This window comes from Silurus aristotelis (genome assembly GCF_946808225.1).
Source record: "Silurus aristotelis genome assembly, chromosome: 8".
Lineage (NCBI taxonomy): Eukaryota > Metazoa > Chordata > Actinopteri > Siluriformes > Siluridae > Silurus > Silurus aristotelis.
In genome coordinates, this window is record NC_139581.1 from 14,788,079 (window position 1) to 14,808,372 (window position 20,294).

Below are 20,294 nucleotides of genomic sequence, written 5' to 3' on the forward strand. Positions count from 1 at the left end.
TTTTAAAAAGCCTTTTGCGGGCATGATTTGAATTGGAAATTATGGCAAAAGTACTGTTGGCAAAAATATGTACATTGGTAACACTTTAGCAGAAGGCTGTTCCACACAAGGTTACATCCTCTGATAAATGTTGAAACTATCATGGTCCACTAGGTAACTTTTCCAGTCCATCATAGACACAATCAGCAATATATCACTGACACTGGGTCAGTGTTTTTTTCTCAGACAGGATGCTGCCTTACAAGAACTAATATAAGGAAAAGGAAAGACAGCAAAACTATTGCACAGTAGTTTTTTTTCCTTTTTGTCTCCTTTTGAATAGTATGTGTAGAACATGAGAGTTGGTGTTGCTAGATATTTGGATATTTAGTAGTACATGCTCTGGACTTAGGACAAACACAGCCATGATGTAACACATATCCAAACAACACAGTTCTTACTCACTTGTACTTTATTTTAAACTTTCTTGACAACATAGACTTATAGGCCAATATATATGGCCTGTTGGAGGCTGTGGGGCTCTGAGCATTCACTTATGATGCTTATTAAGCAGATGTAGCTCTGCTGATTAGACATATTCAAGCAAGACTTCAATCTTAACAAGAAGGGAGAAACTACCACCCACACACAGGGGCTTTTTACAGAACCTTCTATATGTGCTCTTAGATGCCGACATGCATAGTTATCTAATTTGAGCAATTTGTTGCTGAAAGATTCTTTGAGTGATTTTTGTCTTCGCTAGAAGTACAACTGTGTATGTACTTTTATTTTTTAAATAACTACTGAAGTAGCTTGAATATTAGATTAGGGTTAAGATTGAATTAGAAGCTGGATAATGGAATGTTAATAGTTTGTACTTTTTTTATAGTTTTTCTACTACTCTACATATATACATGCATACATGCATACATACATACATACATACATACATACATCCATACATACATACATACATACATACACAGCACACACTCTGTAGGAGGCATCTTTTTGGTCTGATACTGTTTTGTATTAATACAGCATTAACTTATAACAATACATTGTATTTCCCAATGATGGGAAAAATTTCCCAATATTTCCCCTCCCTTCCCTTCCTCCTCCTCCTCCCTACCCCCCCCCCCCCCCCCCCAATACTCCTATATCTCCCAGGCTTCCCCGATTACAGTTTCTATTCCACGACAAGTGACCAACGGGGGCCCCCCTTCTCCTTTGCGGACTATGGCTCCCTAGGCCCGCAGGCGGCTCAGCTGCTTCAAAGCGAGCATGCCACCTCGGCCTGCAACTCCCCCCTGCAGCACCTGCCCAGCCCGGATCAATATAAGAGCCCAGGTGTGTACCACCTCTCCTTCATTCACTGATTGATTTGATTCATGTGGTTGATTCATCATTCAGTCATTCATTTAACTGGAAGGCAAAAGAAGAGAAGGAAATGCAAAGGATGCTGCTTTGCCTGACATGAACTGCATGCTGATTTGAACTTGTTCACACATTATTTTATCCTTTTCTTTTCTGTCCTTGGCAATGTATTTCTGCTGTGTATAAGTTGATATATATAAGCTAATAGAGTGATCGTGGTTATTATTGAGTTTCTTATCAGCATCCTTACTGACTCAAAATAAGTCACATACCTCAAAGCATGATAAGCAGTACATACTGACATTAGCACAAGCTTTTTTTATTGTCTAAGATCATGTGATTTTCAAAAATGTTGTGTTAGAGGTATCAGGTTGTAGGAAGTCAACGGCTACCTGTTTCAGAGGTGTGCACAGAACTTTGTATTTTTTTTTTTTTAAATTTAAGCTGTAGTTAATCAATACCTCTCCCACGGTTGCTATTATTTTTCGACTTACAATATATGTTAACCGACATAGTTGGTTTATTTTCACAAAGCGTAATACAAATTTAAACCACATAACCCCAACCAGGATAAATCAGTAATCCCCAATGAACTAACAAGTGTCACACAGCACCTGGTGTTTTTCGATGTTAATCAACATGAACCTTTTCTGCATGAAAGTAAAAACCAGGTGCCACCATTATTTTTTGTTGGGTCCTATAGAAACCCAGTCCCAGTGCACACCTCTAGTCTGGTTTGTTTTATTTTTTTGGTTTGCTGTTTTTGTATCCAGAGATAGGCAGAATTGTGTATAATTCGAAGGAATCTAAACATAAACATATAAAAAAAAGCTAGAAAATACTAACTAATGAGTGTTTTTTAATTTTTAAATGTAAATCATGTTCTTTAAGAAGGATATGGGCTTAATATCCAGTATGAGATTGTGCAGACCAATTGCTTGCATATAGCACGATAAATAGCAAACTCAGAATAAATTTAGCAAACTCAGAATAAGTGCTGCAGAATAATTCTATTCATGCAAAGTCATACAGAAATTTAGATCGCAAAATACTTTTTTTAATGATCACCTTGGACAAAATTGTAGTTTGTATTTCAATCCAACTGAGATACATTAGAAATATTTTATTTTATTCCATTTATTCCAAGTAGTTAGCGGAGCCAGAATTGTAATGTTACCTTGGTGTGACCCTCTTAATGTTCATTATTATCGAGTTTATAAGATAATGAGACAAAATATAAATGTATTCCTTCCCTTTAAGTATATCATTCAAAGGTAGTAACGGTACAATTTGGATAATGTTACCACAATGTACAATAACTGTATCTGTATAAGTGATGAGAATGAGCTGTAGGGAGCGGTGATATTCTGAGATTGTGATATGAATAAAGCTGTGTGCTGGTGGTTCATGTAGAGGTGAAGGAGTTGTTATGTTAGAAATGAGAGAGAGAGAGAGAGAGAGAGAGAGAGAGAGAGAGAGAGAGAGAGAGAGAGAGAGAGAGAGAGAGAGAGAGAGAGAGAGAGAGAGAGAGAGAGAGAGAGAGAGAGAGAGAGAGAGAGAGAGAGAGGTCATACCGCTGTGAACAACTGTCATTTCATGGTCTTAATCTACCTTAGATTAAAGGTTATGTGGAGGAACTGTTGACACAAATAAAGCTCTAAATCCTTTGGACATGGAAATGGTGCTCAGATCTCTGTGCTCAGCAGAATGGGCCGATTACAGGCCATGGAGTTTAGTGTTTATACAGTGAGTCACTTATTGCCTCTAGCAGCATTATAGCATGAGTGATTACGAGAGAGGACTTGACTTAAACCAGTATTGTCGTTTTAGAGGAATTAGGGACAACAAGCTGGTGGTTTCGATTTATTTAGGAAAGTTTTAACTTTAAGACAAGAGAGGTTAGGCTTGTTAATAGTATCATGCTTTCTTGTTTAGTGTTTGTTGTTGTTATTGTTGTTCAGCGAATAACTTTTTCTCTTTCATCTTATAATTACAAAGTGCAGAATTTTGACAGCGTAAGAGATGCTTTGGAAATTGCCAATAATATATTTTGGTAAAGGTTGTGCATGTAACGTGGGAACGAATTACACCCGTTTTTATCCAGTATAAAGACACCCAAGGGTGTGCTTGTTCTTTTCTGGCAGCTCTCGCGGAAACCAAGTGCGGACTGAGGTTAAGTTTAAAAGTATTTCCCTGAGAAGCAACAGTTATAGCTTTTTTTTTTTTATGATTATGTTATAGGTTCTTGAGCTCCTAGCACAAGTATAAGCTATGCAGTACTGGACAAAGTACTTGAGCAATAGTACAAATGCTGTGCTTAATTATAATATACTAAAATAAAAATTAAAGTGTAGCTCAATGTACTCAAGTTCAGTAACAAAGCAAAAATGTTACTGTCTACCACAACATGTATGTTGTAATCGTGTGACCAATTAACAACGAAACACAAACCAGACATGCGCTTATTGTAAAGGTCAAATTTCCTATTATACTATACAAGAGGAAACATTAGTGTGCATGGACTTTCTAGTGTGATGTCCATCGTGAACAACATCTATTTGATTTGTCTTTATGAGATCACTCATCCTGAGCCAATCTATTATAAATACTGCAGAGGTCTCAGAGCAACATGGCTTTACACACCAGCATTATATTGACAAAGGTTTGTGGAAACCTGACCATAAGATTCATATGTGCTTTTTGAAATATTTATTCCACATTTACTCCCTATTTGCTTTAATAATCTCCACTTATATGGGAAGATGTTCCAGATTCTTGACTCTTGACTTATTCAGTCACAAGAGGTAAAGAGGTAAAGTCGAGTATTGATGTCGGGTGAGGAGGCTAAGGGGTGCAGTCAGCGTTCCAGTACATTCTAAAGGTGTTAGTGATGAGGTCAGAGCTCTTCGCAGGCCACTCATGATTTTCCACTCCAACCCATGTAAAACATATGCACAGGCACATTGTCATGCTGGAACAGGTTTGAGTCTCCTAATTCAAGTAAAGAGAAAATTTAATGCTATCACATCCAAAGGTATTCTATACAACTGTGTGCCTTCGACTTTGTGGCAATAGTTTGGGGAAGAACCACAATAGGTTGAAAAAATCAGTGTCCTATTACTTTTGTATACAAAGTGTATGTCTGGGTATTTTACCCCAAAGCTAAAATAAATGTTTTTTTATTTTTATTCTGTATATCATACAGTGACAATTTTGAAACCATAACCTGGAACATGTTTTAAGACTTAATTTTAAATAGAATATTGCATTAATAAGAGAAACCTTAAACAGTTTTATAAACATGATGTTAGGTTGTTTTTTTTGTTTTTTTACATCCTGCTAGACCTTCCTCCGCCTATTTTACCGTAGTTGCCATGTTCCTGACACTTTCCAACATTTACTCCACTGCTTAAGGAGGTTGGTGCAATCTGTTCGCTTATTGGCAGAATCTCGTGTTTTGTGCAGCAGATGTCACATTCAAGTGTCAAAAGCGGCCTCGTCTTTCCACACTACCTACTGATACGCAGCCTGCCTGAGATATCCATCTTCTGTTGGTTGTGCTCAGATCTACAAATAAATATATGCCTCCCTCCCTCTTTTGATCTTCCCTGGAAGTCTCTGTTTTGCTCGACTGACATTTTGAGAGTAAGAGCCGCGACTGACAAACTGTTCTCTGCTCACCGTCCTGTCTACCTGCACCCCATCTGGGTGAAAAAATAACAGTCGACTCTAAAGAGCAGCCATGATGCTACGACGCCCCCTATCAGACATATCTCCTCCTGCACATTGTCCCTCGGGGCCTCTCTCCGATATTTTATTCTTGTACGTATTCTTTAGCATCATGAGTTGTGGAGTCTGCTGTATTAATAGTCTCTCCTTTCAGTGGACGGTGAAGTGAAGGCTTCCGGCTGTGGAGGAACTTGATTTAATATTCGCTTATTAATGGAAGTGTCATCAGGGCTGAGCGGGAGAGAAAAATGAGAGCCGCACAGTATGTGGCTGCAAAAGTTTTCAAGAACCTCTATTTAATTCAGCGGGTGTGTTTGTTTACACTTATTTAATTTGTCATTATGTGCAACTATGGAGGGATCATCTCTCAGATACCCTGAGTGTAATTTTACTTCTCTTGAAACTCTATGCCTATGGGCGTGGTTTGGCTAACTGGTATTTTCTTGTCGCACTGGCAGTATAACATAGCTGTACATTTACAAACTGAGTGATTGAAATAAACACACTCAAGCATCTTCAGTACATACTTAATGTTCATACCTTGGTGCAATTGAGCATAGCCAGTGCACCTTGGATGGTTTCGGAAGGTTGGAGGAAAGGTTTGAAATGGGAACCCGGAATCCTGAGATCACCTGAGGGAGTCACCCGCTGCACCATCATTATACCCTGATAATAATACAAGACAATATTTTGTTCTCTTTCCAGTTTTCATTACAGTAATTCTTGAAATTAGAATATCCTGATAGCTCATTATGTTACTGATGTCAATCAGCAGCAGCACTCTAATTTAGAATCTGAGAAATGTAGCCAAAGCCTGTCATTACCATGTCATCATGTCATGTTCATAACTTCTTATAAAAATGTTAGAAATAGTCAAATTACACTCATTTAACGAGCATAGAAAATATAAAAAAAAATTAGTTACACTCATTTTATATATACAGTATCTCACAAAAGTGAGTACACCCTCACATTTCAGCAACTATTTTATTATATGTTCTCAACGGACAATACTATAGAAATGAAACTTGGCTATATTATAGAGTAGTCAATGTGCAGCTTGTATAGCAGTACAGATTTACTGTCGTTCGAAAATCTTCTTATAGCCTAGGTCATCTTTGTGGAGAGCAACAATTCAAATTCTCATATTCTCAGAATTTAGTGCCTTTTTGTTTTATTATTTTGACAATAATGGCTGTATGTTGAGTTTTTTTCAGAGGACAGTACATTTATACTGCTATTTAAACTGCACATTGACTACTGTAAAATATATCCAACTTTAATTTCTATAGTATTGTCCCTTGAGAAGATACAAAAAAGTGGTGATAGGGGTGTACTCACTTTTGTGAAATACTGTATAAGTAATAAATATAAATAAATAAGTAATAAAATAAAATATGCTGGGTTTTTTTAGTATATCTATGACATGAAACTATTATTTACTCTAGTATTATATGAATCTGACATGAAAATGGACCCAAGCAGCATTTTAGACACTTTATCAACCACAAATGTTTTTGTATTTTTCGTTGTCAGGAAGTATTTCTGAATTTTACATGTAATCCTATGAGCAATTGCCTGAAAGTTTACTCACTAATACATCTCACCCTTTTCATGATCATCATAGTACAAAAGCGTTTACAAGTGTTGGGCCAATAAAACAGAAAATAGATCCATTTCTCTATTTTTCATTATTAGTCATGAGTCTACGGTAGTGAGTCAGAAGGAATTATCAGCTCATACTGTCAAAATGACCAACTCTTATGCTAACAAGACTTTACTGAAATATATGCCCAGCACAGCTACTCTGCAGCCTCTGTTCTATGTAGCATATACTGAATACTGAAGTAAGAAGAGAACTGTACCATCTTAGTTGCAATGAGACTCAATGATTTAGTCTTTAACACGCTTTACTCAAGACACTCTCTGCAATTTCCTGGCTGCCAGCCGACTGCGAGGCCCAAAAGCCCCCTGACGCTAACTGCTAGATAATCACCATCATATATTTAAAGAAGGAGAAAAGAGGGAAGGAGAGCACTCTCCCTGTGACAGGTGTTGATTAGATAGGGGGTGTTGTGGCACAATCCCCCATGCAATTTCTTTGAAGGACTCAAGAATTGGCAGTCAAATTTGACTACTCTGTGCTCAAAGAGCTCACTTGATACAACTAGGGAAGAACGGAGGGTTCTGTGAGTGTGTGCGCATGAATGAGAGAGAGAGAGAGAGAGAGAGAGAGAGAGAGAGAGAGAGAGAGAGAGAGAGAGAGAGAGAGAGAGAGGTTATGATAATGAAAGAGACCTACAAGGCAGTATGTCACTCTCACTGGTATTCTTTAACATTACAGAAGCCTCTGAAGAAAAGTCTTAAGCTTTTTCAAAAAGCACCTCCATTTGCCACGAAACACCTCGTACTGCATACTCAACACCGACCATAGCTCCTTTTGCAGCGTGCATGCCATGTGAATGCTGAGTAGATGTGTCCAACATGAGCAAGCATTTCCTTCTGCATGTGTAGCAGAAAAAAATGTCATGAATAATAGAAAAGCTTGTGGAAATTGTTTAGAAAAATTGTGGAAATTCGCAGGTAAGGTCAAATTTTATAGGTCTATGCTTGGATCCCGGCTGAAACATTACAAATTAGTTGTCTATAGTGTAGTGATCTGTTGCATAGATCTCATTTTCATTACAGTTTATTGGTGGTGCTTTGCATGTTGTGCCTTGTAGACTTTGCATGCAATGATTGTTCTCAGTTTTTGTAGCTCTACACACACTTATATTCGCTTCTTACACCAATGTTGGTACACATGCTTCTTTGGTAGGCACCAACCCTCCACGGCCTGGAACCTTTCCTGGAGCGAGCAGTCCAGGACCCGTAGCTGACCTGTATGGCCCCACCAGCCAGGACTCTGGCGTGGGCAATTACATAAGTGCTGCTAGCCCTCAACCTGGCTCCGGCTTTGGCCACAGTATTGCTGTGAGTACTCGACGAAATGCTCTCTTCTCTTCTCTTCTCTTCTCTTCTTTTCTCTTCTCTTCTCTTCTCTTCTCTTCTCTTCTCTTCTCTTCTGCCTCACACATTTCCACTTTTTGCTCATCTCAACACACCCTCCTCCTCCACCTGCTGCATCATATCTGCCATAGCTGTACTGCTTTTAGTTTCTGTAAAACAGTAAAGGCACACTGGTCTGTCATTAGTAAACAGTTTTGTCGAGGTTAGAAATTAAATGACTAAAAAATAAATAAATAAATTCCTTTGCTGCAAATTTGACTCTAATACCAAATAAGCTGTGGAATTGATCAAGCATGAGCTAAAGATTTCAAATATTATCTTGTACTTAATGCAAGTCAAAAGGCTAAAAGATGAATATGTTTTACAAAAAAATGTCTTTTGTCTGAAGTTTGCCTCCAAAATGTGGATTCATGCTCTCATTAGTGCCAAGCAGGTGCTCTGGCTCTGAAACTTTGCAGTGTGGTTATTGCATTGCCAACATTCCTCATTCCCTTCATCGCTCTGCACTATCTGTCAGCTTCCCCCAGAACAAACTGTGAACTTTGTACCGTCTGTCATCGGGAGTATGGCATGTCACAGAGCCTTTGTCCATGCGCCAGACAGGAGGACTGAATTCTTACATTTAGTTCTCTCATTTTCAAGCATTTATAACGGCTTCTCTCTCTCGCTCCTCTCCCCTCGACTGAGCTGCACGCATAACGTATCCTGCCTTTGAAAAGTCCTCCTGCACAAAGTGCATATGTAAATCAATAAGGCAATAATAAACCCTTGTGAAGAAGCCTGTCATAAGAATGCTGTCTTGCCCTTTGAAGCCGTACGCATTCTCTTCTTCCTCCGTCCTTTTGTTTAGAAGCGCTTGCAGAGTAGAGTGATAGGGGCTTGGGGAGTTACGGAAACAGAGAGGGGAAGAGAGGTCAGCACACCGGGGGGCTGCAGGAGGGAGACCAGGCTGAATCACATGCTGCTCGGGGAATTACTGGCTCCGGCCGTTTTTCAGCCACGGCCCAGCAATCAACATCAGGGTCTGCTGGGAAAATGAATAAGCCCTTTTGTGTCTGAGGATACTGCCTCTTACACACTACGCTATCAGTGCACTATGAATCTCACATTTGTGTGGAAATCCAAGTGAGAATTTCTTTGCTCTTTCTTTTCTGTGAAAAATAGACAGGCCATTCATCAACTCCAGACTGAATGTTGAGATTAACAAAGTCACCTTGCGCTTGACTTTCAGATTCTTTTAACCTAAATAGAGTTGAATGTGGGTTGACCTGAAACTTTCACAGAATTTCAGCTTTGATTGACAGCACTAGAGGCAGAGACCTTTATTACTCTCTACTGGGCTCTGTCTGTCTGTCTGTGTGTGTGTGTGTGTGTGTGTGTGTGTGTGTGTGTGTGTGTGTGTGTGTGTGTGTGTGTGTGTGTGTGTGTGTGTGTGTGTGTGTGTGTGTGTGTGTGTGTGTGTGTGTGTGTGTTTGAGAATGTGTGCGTGTTACCTACTCCTTACAGATATTCAAACTAGTTCATTCTATCATTCATTCATTTGTCTGTCAATTCATTCATTCCTCTTCAGTAAGTGTTCAGTGTGAGGCAGGAATACATCCAGGATGTGACACGAGTCCGTCTCACAACTCAGTCACAGTCACACCTAGGGGCAATATAGCATCGCAAATTCGGCTACCTTTTTTGGATATGAGATAAAACCTAAGAGCCCATGAGGAGAACGGACAGAAACTGGAACTCTGAGGCAGCAACACTTCCCACTGAACCACTGAGCTAGTTGATAATATTAAGCTAAATGTTAAAGCATTAAAAAAGTAATTCTGAAAAAGTTCACAGTTTGGTTGCTAAGACGTGTGTATTTGCTTATGAAGAGACCTTTTCTTTTGGGCAGCGTTTGCTTGAGAATTTTGTGCATGTGATGTAGTAATTCCTGATGATATTATTAATGTTCTAACTGCTAGCATGAATATAAAACCTGCAAATATGATAAATGATGTTATGTGGCATTGCAGAGAAATAGTATAAATAAATTCTATAGATTTGCCAATAAACTATACATTAAAAGATGACTGTTTATTCATGCTGGCAATATAGCAATGAAATGGAAATCCAGGCTACTGACAAGTGATAGCTTTATGAGCTGTGTTTACCTGGACTGCACACTGACACCTTTACTAACTGTACACTTTTAGGGTCCTTTGATTGCGACAGCTTTTACAAATGGATACCATTGAAACCTAACAGGTGGTTGGTTGCCATCTCAATTGAGGTAGATTTTATCATTTTTTTAATTAAAATAATCCTTTTTGTTATCGATTTATTATTCTGTTGTAGCCCTTCCTACTTTCTTTGCACTTTTTTTTTTTTGCTTCTTCCTTTTAGTCTGTAATGTGCCCTTTACTTTATCGGAGTCTGTCTTTATTTAAAAATCAAGCGGAAAGCTTTTACATGGTTTCACAGTAGTCAAAATGTCCGACATAAAGAAGCCTCGAAACCGTTTGAAAGCTTCCAGCATTAGTGTTTTAGCTTTTTTAACCAATTGCCTTTATTCTTTGCTTGTCTGTATGTATCATGCATGAGTTACTGTGTGTGTGTTGTTCTACTGTGCTGTTGCTTTCTGTTTGGGCCGAAGTCGCAGTAGAGAGCCGAACCCCGTTCACATATTCTCTCGCGTAGCAGAGGGTACGGCTTTGATTCAAGGCTGTATGAAGTGCTGTATGTGGATAATATGCACAGGTGTAGAGCTTTTGATCAGTGTGCACCTGGAGATGCTGGACCGTTAAAGTCAGAGCATGACTCTCATTTAAAGGGAAGCTGTAGATCTGATTGAATGTGATTTGCTTTTCAGCACAGAAAGCACAGGAATACTTTCATTCATAAATCATTATATCCATGCTTATTCTTTGTAGGTTGATAATGAGAATCAAAATAAATCTTATCAATTCCTGCCACTCTCACCTGTAAAGCAAAAACTTCTATATTTTTTATAATGCACGGCTCTTGTATGTACTAATGACCTGTGAATTTTTGAAATATTTATTAACAAATCTAAAAACGATCTGAACACTTACAATTATTGTAAAGTGCTTAAAGTCAATATTTAAACTGACTCCTCATTAGAACACATTTCCAGACTAATTAAGGCACATACTGTGTGTGCTACATGCATGGATCCTTGTCTGTTACAGAATCAGCCAGTGCTAATGTTTTTATAATTGTTTATAACTATTATAGTTGCTTTATAAATATGCATGGGTCATGATCAGTTTTAACAGTTGTGGCAAAATAATAAAAGTAAAATAGTAACACTTTGTGGTTTACAACATAATTGTCAGGTATCAGGGAATTATTTATAGCACATTTGTCTGTTTGGGCCAAAGTTTGATAGATTTTCCAAATAAACATTACCAACTTACAGAGAATTATACACAATTATACTGATTAACAAATCTGTACTTGACACAAAGTTTTTCCACACTGACTGCCTTTATAAAGATTATTTAGAAGCAAATCATTCAGGTGCAATGACCTTTTCTTTTTCAGGGATAATCACTAGAACGTGTGTTTATGAGAATGTATGCATGTTTGTACATGCACATACGTACACATCTGTCATTGGGTGTATGTGTGTTAATAACTTAGTCACATACACACACACACACTTCTAATCTTCTATTAACAGTGGCAGCGTTTCATACAAAATTGAAAAAACTCTATGAAGGCCATATGTGTTATAAATACAAACAGTTTGTAAATAAATACTACATGCTTGTTATACAGTAGTTATAAAGGCATTATATGCTATGCACTGACAACAATATATACAATATCTCACAAAAGTGAGTACACCTCTCACATTTCAGCGACATGTGACAATACTATAGAAATAAAATTTGGATATATTTTAGAGTAGTCAGTGTGCAGCCTATATAGCAGTACAGATATTCTGACCTCTAAAAAAATGACTCAACATACTGCCATTTTTTTTTAAATAACTGGCAACAAAAGTGAGGACACCCTAGGTGGACTCAACTTCTTGGATGGACCATTGTGAGGCCTGTTCTGAGTGAAACCCGTCTTAGAAAACCTCTGTATGACCCTGGTCACTGTACTGTAACTCAGTTTAAGGCTGTTACTGATCCTCTTATAGCCATGTTTGTGGAGAGCAACAATCTAATTTTCAAATCCTCAGAGATTCTTTGCCATGAGGTGCCATGTTGAACATCCAGTGGTCAGTATGAGAGAATTGTACTCATAACACCACATTTTAAATGCTCTAATACAAGATGGTTGTATGGTTCTGTCAAGCAGACAAAAACATGAGCATGATGAATAGGACATGTGGCTTTAAATGGTTACATGACATACAGCTGTTATCACTTGTATGTTGAGTTATTTTCAGAGGAAAATAACTCAAGGAGGTGTGTTTTAAAAAGGTTGAGTTGGCCAATATCTGAGTAACTTGTTCAGAAATTATATATACTGTAATTTATTGTCTAAGAAGCTGGTAGTGGAAGTGGTAGCAAAGTCCTTAACCATCAGCTGATCAGTTGTATAAACATGAGATCATTTTAAGTTGCTCTGGATAAACGTACTGTTGCTGCTAAATGTAAATATGGGATGATTTTGTGAGTTCCAAATAAAGTGTGAAATCATTTGTATAAACCAAAAACATTTCAAATGTTCTATTTCTTGGACATTTATTAAGCACAAAACTGGCAGTGCTTCACCAGTTAAGCGTAAACACTGGGATGTTTCATTATAGCTAATATCGAGCTATACACCCACACACACACACACACACACACACACACACACACACACACATACATATATATATATATATATACACACACACACACACACACACACACACACACACACACACACACTATGGACACATTACACACACTGCTAGAATTAATTATGAACACTTTACTGCAATTTGTATTACAAATTCCTACCATATTATATTATCACTAATAATAAAGACATTTTCAAAGGAATTATACCAGAGACACTATCAAAATGAAAATCATGCTACAATACTTCTGTGTGTGTGTGTATATATATATATATACCTCCATAAAATGTGTTAGCTATATTTCTTTCTGATTTCTGCCTGGCCATACAATATAATGGAATTGTACATTTATTGTAACTCAAGACTGTACTTTCTATCAGATCTAATTGTACTTAAACATCTCATGTTATTCAAAGGAAAACGCTACACAAAATTCCACTCAGATCATAGAGATTTGTTAGCAACTGTTATGGCTCTGGGATTAAATAGTGTCACAGAGAAAGCAACAGAGCTGTACAGCTTGTGTTAAGCGGCCGTGTGTTGCGTGCAGATGGCCATAGTTTTGTTTTTGCATGTTGGAAGCACTATTGCATGAGTGTGCTTGTAAATGAGTTCAATATGTTCTGTATCTGAGAATCTCCATTAGATATTTTAGTGTTTAAACAAAACCTACGATGGACATACTGTAATGCAGCTCAGAGTATAAACTCTAAGTATGTCTTGAGTGTGATTAAGATGTGAAACATCTTTTTTGTTTTTAAATAAACATATTATATATTTTATGTGTTTAGTACTCAGACTCACATTTAGATTATAATAAGAAAGACAAAGTTATATAATATGAGTAAATGGAGTACGGTATTGACAGTACTTCATTTAAATAACAGCCTATAATTCAGAACACTTCGTTTATTTCACGAGTCAAGAGCTTTGGACAACGCAGACAACAAAGCAATAGATCCCTCTCAACAAGTCTCAGATGCAGTACATAAGACACATAAAATCTGCCCTGCACTGTTTAAAAGGGGCCGTTTATGAGGCTTGTGAATCTTGTGTTTGCTCCAGCAGAGTTTATCGGGAGGTCCGGGGAAGACAGGCCGCAGTTTCTAACTGGTTTTGTGTACAGGTAACGGCCATACAACTCCAAGCACTACAGCGTGGAACAGACAAGGATGAGCTGAGATGGCAGGATGTGAAGAACAAAAGAATTGTCTGAATCATCTTGGGAAAAAAAAAAAAAAACAAACACAACATTAATCTGCTGTACAATATTGAAAACCTGGCTTTTGGATTTTTGTTTTTCTCCTAATGTATCCCCATGATGTAGGATGATGTTGTCGTTTTGTCCTTTTCCACCTCTTTTCCCCATTTTTTTTTCCTTTACATCTTTAATTATATTGTCTGAAGCAGCCTTTGAGGTTGATTAGTTTTGAAATATTTTCATTATATACTATGTTCTCTGATATGAAGAACTATGTAAATGTACATTCTGTCTCTCTCGCTCTTTTTAGTGTATTTACATCACTATAGTTGCCTCTCCACTCTTAGCTGTTTGTAATAAGACCTAATGTCTCATGTTTTCAGATTTCATTTCATTTAAGCAAGAATACTGAAGGACTTAACTTCAAAAATTATACATTTTCAACCTTTAAAAGAGCAACAAGAGGGTAACTAACAAATCTAAGTAGCTCTGTTATTCGTTTCGTGTGATGTCTTGTTATCATTATTATCTATTTTGGGCAATAAGAGGACTACAATATTTTCACAGTCCTTTTTTATAAATTTATTTTTCGTTGTTGTCGTTGTTGTCGATAAAAAAATACATTTCCTTTTAATACTTTGTGAAATGAGATTTAAAAAAGAAAAAAAACGTTCTGAAATCTGTAAATATTACTTATTACTGCATCAAACCATTTCAGAGAGAACCATATTTTTGTGATGGTGTTCTAGAGGTCGTACTGTGCTCAAACTGAAATATCTTTAAAAGAAGAAAAAAAGGAAAAAAAAAAAGATCTTTGAGGCTCGGTGCAGTAACTGAAAACCATTTGTAGCACAAAAGCCGTGAGAACCCGACTGCAGACACAAGCCCAACACAACACTGATAGCTCGCTCTGTAAATACTGTTGGCTTTCTAACTGTGCAGGTAGCGAACCAGCATATTGATTAGATTGTGAGATGAGAGACGCACAGCTTTCACAGAGAAAATACTCTGCAGCATACACACAAATCAGCATTGTATAAACGAAATCAAACTGAAATCCAAAGCACATGTATGGTTCATGTTTTTTAAGTACCGGTAATGAAATTAAGAGATTTTCTAAGAAGTAAACTGTGTTTTTTTTTCTCTCTCACTTTTTTTGGTTTGAATTCAGTTTTTTCCCATAGTCCTAAAAATAGTACACAGAACGCCTGATTTCGGAAACAAAAAAGGCAATATTAAAACATTTGTAGTCACTTCTGACTTGATCAATTAGGACCTTTTTTTTTTTGCACCGTTACCTCAGTTCTGTGTGATGTACTTAAAAGGACGTATGAAATTATTTTAATTTTAACGTGAGACAAAATAATAATAAGAAGAAAAAAGATTGTCATGAAATAAAAAAAAATAATAATCATTGCACTGTGAGAAAGAATTTATTATTTTCTATTTGCACATGTTCAAGGATGTTCTTGTGTTACCGTGGGTCATATGAAGGATTCATACAGAAACATTGTCCCCACACCGTTTGCAGTCTTACACGGCTGTGTTTGTGGAATAATCTTTTTTTCCGGGCATTTAATATTTTAGTGCTTCTAATCTGCCAACGTTACAGCTGAGTTTGTTGGTAGCAATAGATGAAATCCTCCGATACACTGAAACTGAATGAAATCAGTAGCTGCTACACATATATGACATACATGTCGGATCTGACGAGATCGAAATAATGCTAAAATGTATGCTGAGTGAAATAAGTGATATTTAAAGAGTGTAAACTGATTGATTTATACAAATATATATATATATATATATATATATATATATATATATATATATATATATATAAATACTTAATATGCTGTTGTTCATCCTTTGCAAATGTGTTTTCTTTTTCTTTTTCTCCCCTTTTTTCTCTCCACAATTTTACTGAACTGATACATTATGCTGAGATGCTGAATCCCTTTTTATGTACATCTTGAGGAAAAAAAAGGAGTAAGTAAGCAAAGCAGAAAGACGGCCTCCTGCTAACTGTTTCAAACTGTTTCAAAAGACAAAACTACTCAAAACAGCGTGATCCCCAATACAGTTTGAAAACCAACGGGGGATTTTTATTGCTATTTTTGTGGAAGTGAATGACTATGTTAAATATGTTGCTGACTATATTACGGTTACTATGTACTGTATTTCTCATTTGATGATCTCTCCATTCTCTGTCGCAACATCCAGTAATCTTCTGTTCATCATTGTATTTCAGTAGTGTGTGGAAAAAAAGAGGACAAAAAAAAAAAACCCTAAAAGAAATTACCTTGTAAATGAGTGCTGTCTTTGATGCCAGTGTAGTGGTCTGTACATTTCTCTGTTGATCTGTTTCACTCCTCCTCTCTCCCCCCGTTATTTGCCCCGCTTTTGTCTTCTTGCTCTTTCGCTATATCTCTGTCTCACTCTCTCTTAGTGAATAGTCATAGATGTTATGTAATCAACGTTACAGTAGAGCTGTAGTGAGTAGTAGATTTAGGACCAGTAAGGATAGAACTTTCTCTTAATAATCATTTAAACAAACAAACACAAAAAATATTGTTTTCATGCTGTTTTTCACTTTTACTTTGTCTTTCTTTGTGTTCATTGGATTATTGTTGTTGTTGTTGTTGTTGTTGTTGTTGTTGTTTTTTCTTTTCTGGTTCTCACATGGTTTCAACTAACCAAAGTTCTCATGATGAAATCCAGAAAAAAAGGAATTGGTTTAAGATAGAGTTGTAAACAAGGCATTAATTGGATCCCCACCCTTGAATGTTTGAAAAGGGGTGTGCCATACTACCTTAAATGCTAACGCTTGATATGCAAAACTGTTTTTGTTTTCTTTTTTCTTTCTTTTTTTCCTTTTTTTAAGAGGGACATAATTTATAATTATGGAAAGGATTTTATTACATGAATGGGAAAAAAAAAATCTTATTTTTTTAGTACGTTCTACCTGAGTAATGATAATCTAGCCTAATAATTATAGATACAGATAAAACTGTAATAGGTTTTTGATATTTATACTATAAAAAAAAGTCCACTACTATTTTTAAAACACTTTATTGTGTCTATGTGTCTGCATAGATTCATATTTCTATTTTAGGTTTCGGGTTCTCTTAAATTTTATTTTTATACGCTATAACCATAGTGCCAGTTCTTCATGTTAATCAAAGCTGAGGCTTATTAAAATATAAAATAATTACTCAATAAGTACTTATATAGTACAGTGCCTGTTTGGAACATCCAGTATTTTACGGTTTTTGAGAGACACATGCATGTTTCTTTTGTTTATATGCACCAAACCTCTTCATTTAACAGTATGAAGATTTGCATTGGCCAAATAGATATATAAATGTATGGAGGTTAAACTTGTGTAGACTCATTAACAAATTCTCTCTAAGCATGAATAACAGCTTTACACACTCTTGGCATCCAGAAAGTAAGATTCTCCAAACATGCAGTTCACATTCATGTATCTTTTACAACTTGCCTAAGGTGTTCTTTATTAGTTGGATCATTCATATGATGGACAACACTCCAGGAAAACTATTGTTCTCAAAATAATGTGTACAGAGCTTGGACGTAAGCTTTCAGGCCATTGTCTTATATGGTGAATTTTGTTCCAACCAGATGGAATTTCATGGTGTTGAAGTATGGAATGGTAGGGTTAGGGTTAAGGTTAGGGTTTAGATTAGGTTTAGGGTTGGGGTTAAGGTTAAGATTAGGGTTAAGGTTAAGGTTGGGGTTAGGGTTAGGGTTAGGGTAACCATGTTAGTTCAGTATTTTTTTTCACCTGGAATAAGTCTCCAACATTCAGTGTGTGCGTGTGTCTCAAAAACAATAAAAGGTGTGTCCAAACTTTTGACAGGCACTGCATAGGAAAGATAATAATTAAACTCGCAGATGTTAGTGTTAATAAATAAAGTTTTGTGAAGAATAGTTTGATTGTTTATTGCTAACAGTCAATTAAGTCAACGTAACTTACTGAGATTTTGTTTTCTGAGTGAAATCTGTTCTCAGGGATTATGAATGTAAAGCTATTTCGAATCTGACTCTTCTATATGTGATATTTAGCTCATAATTACTTGTGGATTCTGTGTCTCTGATACATGCTGTCAGATTTCATTCAGACTCTTAACACTGAGCCAGTTTTACTACATAATCTAGTACTGAGTTAAACCTGCTGTCAGACTTAGAGAGCTTCTTCAGGAAGGCTTTGAGCAGTCTGAGAGCTCTAGCTAAATCTAAATCCACACTGTTGCAGAGTTTTTTAAACACAAAATGTTAATGTTTTGGGTTTTTTTGAAGAGAAAAACGCCTGTCTGTAGCTCTAGATTTGAACTTTTACACACATGGAATTAAGTACTATGTAAAATATATTAATCAGTGCTGCTGTATGAAGTTGAGCAAATTACAACCTCATTACAAACACTTGCATTGTTTAGAATTAACACTTGCTGTTATATAAAATAAGCTTAAAGACTTTTGCACCTCTGCAGCATTCTCTACGCTCAGCTCTCAGTTCACATTTAGGCACTTTCTCAAAATTACATTCACACAGGAACTGATTATATTGCATATTGAATTGAGTTTTTCAAAATTACAGTATAATCAGGATATGGTTTTTTGATTAAAATGAAGGCTGGCAAACCCTTTTTGATAGCCGTCTATAATGTCTCTCAGTTCATTCTTTTTTCTTCCTTTATTTATATATTCTTTTCTTTTTCTAATTTGATCTTGTAGCTTGGACTTTAAGGTAGCATGGCTCTGTTGCCATTCTTTTATTTTTTCCTTTGACAGCCGTTTACAGCAGATGAATGTTACACATCTTGCTAGACTAGTTCAATCATTGGATAATTGTTGGTTTTGGAAAAAAAAAAGGAAAAGAAAAAAAAAAAATGACCTGGAAGGTGTTGGGTGATATTCGAAATGAACTACCGTATCCATTCAAAACTTGAATTTTGAGGCAAGTGCTAGGCAATGGCCAAAACGATCATACCATTAGTGAAGAAGCAAACTACTCTGTCTACACAGCAACAAATACACACTCTGTAATGACATACTGTAATGAGATATGTATATACTTGTATACAGATACAGGATATATATATATGTATAATGTATATATCTCTTTGTTAAATTGTTAAAGTTGCCTCATAATGCTTATTAATCACCTGTAGTGGCCCAAAAAACTTTTGGGTTTAGTAGTCGACACTGAAATCATTTGTGAACGTCATGTTTGAAATCATGCGTTGTGGAAAAGCCACATTGTGTACTACTGGGACAGTTAGAAAGCTGTGTTAGTTTAGCTGTGTACGTGTCCTTTTTAACTCTGTAGGGACACGGTACAGTTCACACGGCAGGTGTCACAGGGGAATGGTCTTTATTTCTGACGCTTCCTTCGGGAACTCACTCTCCTGTTTTTCCTCGCCAGCTTCTGCCTCTCTGATTGCCTTGTCCATTCCTAACACTTGCCCATTTTTTAACGGACTTTTTACCGCATGAACTGACTGAACGGACTGACGTCTGAAAGCATCTTTCAGGTCTTCTTCTATGGCTTGCTCAAGCCCTGTTGTAAAATAAACTAAAGTGGATGGGGGTCTCTCACATCTCAGATGTGGAAAGTATAATTTTATATTTGTATTTTCAAATAATTATGATAATAAAAAATGTTTGTGAAAGGTTTCCATCCTCTACTGTGGTCCAGAAATCAATGTGTTTGTCTGGAGAAGATTACAAAAAATAATAATAATAAAGTAAACTGTTTTGAAACATTTCATGGTTTTTTGATTTTGAATTAACATTTTTTTCAAATGATGTGTGATTTAAAATATGAATATATCTGCAAAAGAATGTATATCAGATATGCACAACAATTAAAATGCACAAAAATGAACACAGAGCTGAAAGGGTTGTGTAAGTTTGTTTTTATTCCCAGTGATCTTTCTGTATATCAGTTCAATTCAAGTCAGGAAGTCGTGTCAATATTACCGTTTCAGTTATAGTGCTCGCTTCAGGTTCCTCCCTCATAGAGATCATAATCATTGTTGTGGGAGTCCCAGCACATAATCAGCATTTCAGTAGTGGTGTGAAATATGAGTATAGCTACAATTCATTGTCTGCTACATTTAAAGTAGCAAAGTGACCTCAAACTGACCTTCATTTAAAAATCACCCTGTCTAT

General features: G+C 36.5%; 1 protein-coding gene across 19 annotated transcripts in view; it reads left to right on the top strand.

The window, feature by feature from the left end:
- Window positions 1–19,885, top strand: part of msi2b (musashi RNA-binding protein 2b) — a 242,108-nt gene extending 222,223 nt beyond the window's left edge. For 3 of the 19 annotated variants that reach the window (XM_083548635.1, XM_083548640.1, XM_083548628.1), the window contains 4 exons: window positions 1,150–1,329; window positions 7,904–8,058; window positions 10,287–10,363; window positions 13,967–19,885. In XM_083548635.1, the coding sequence (XP_083404761.1) occupies window positions 1,150–1,329; window positions 7,904–8,058; window positions 10,287–10,328 (377 nt within the window). In that variant the 3' untranslated portion in view covers window positions 10,329–10,363; window positions 13,967–19,885. Of the gene's footprint in view, window positions 1–1,149; window positions 1,330–7,903; window positions 8,059–10,286; window positions 10,364–13,963 lie in introns of all 19 variants that reach the window. The other 16 variants (XM_083548624.1, XM_083548639.1, XM_083548627.1 and 13 more) reach the window with 9 other exon arrangements.
- The last annotated feature ends 409 nt before the right edge of the window (window positions 19,886–20,294 follow it).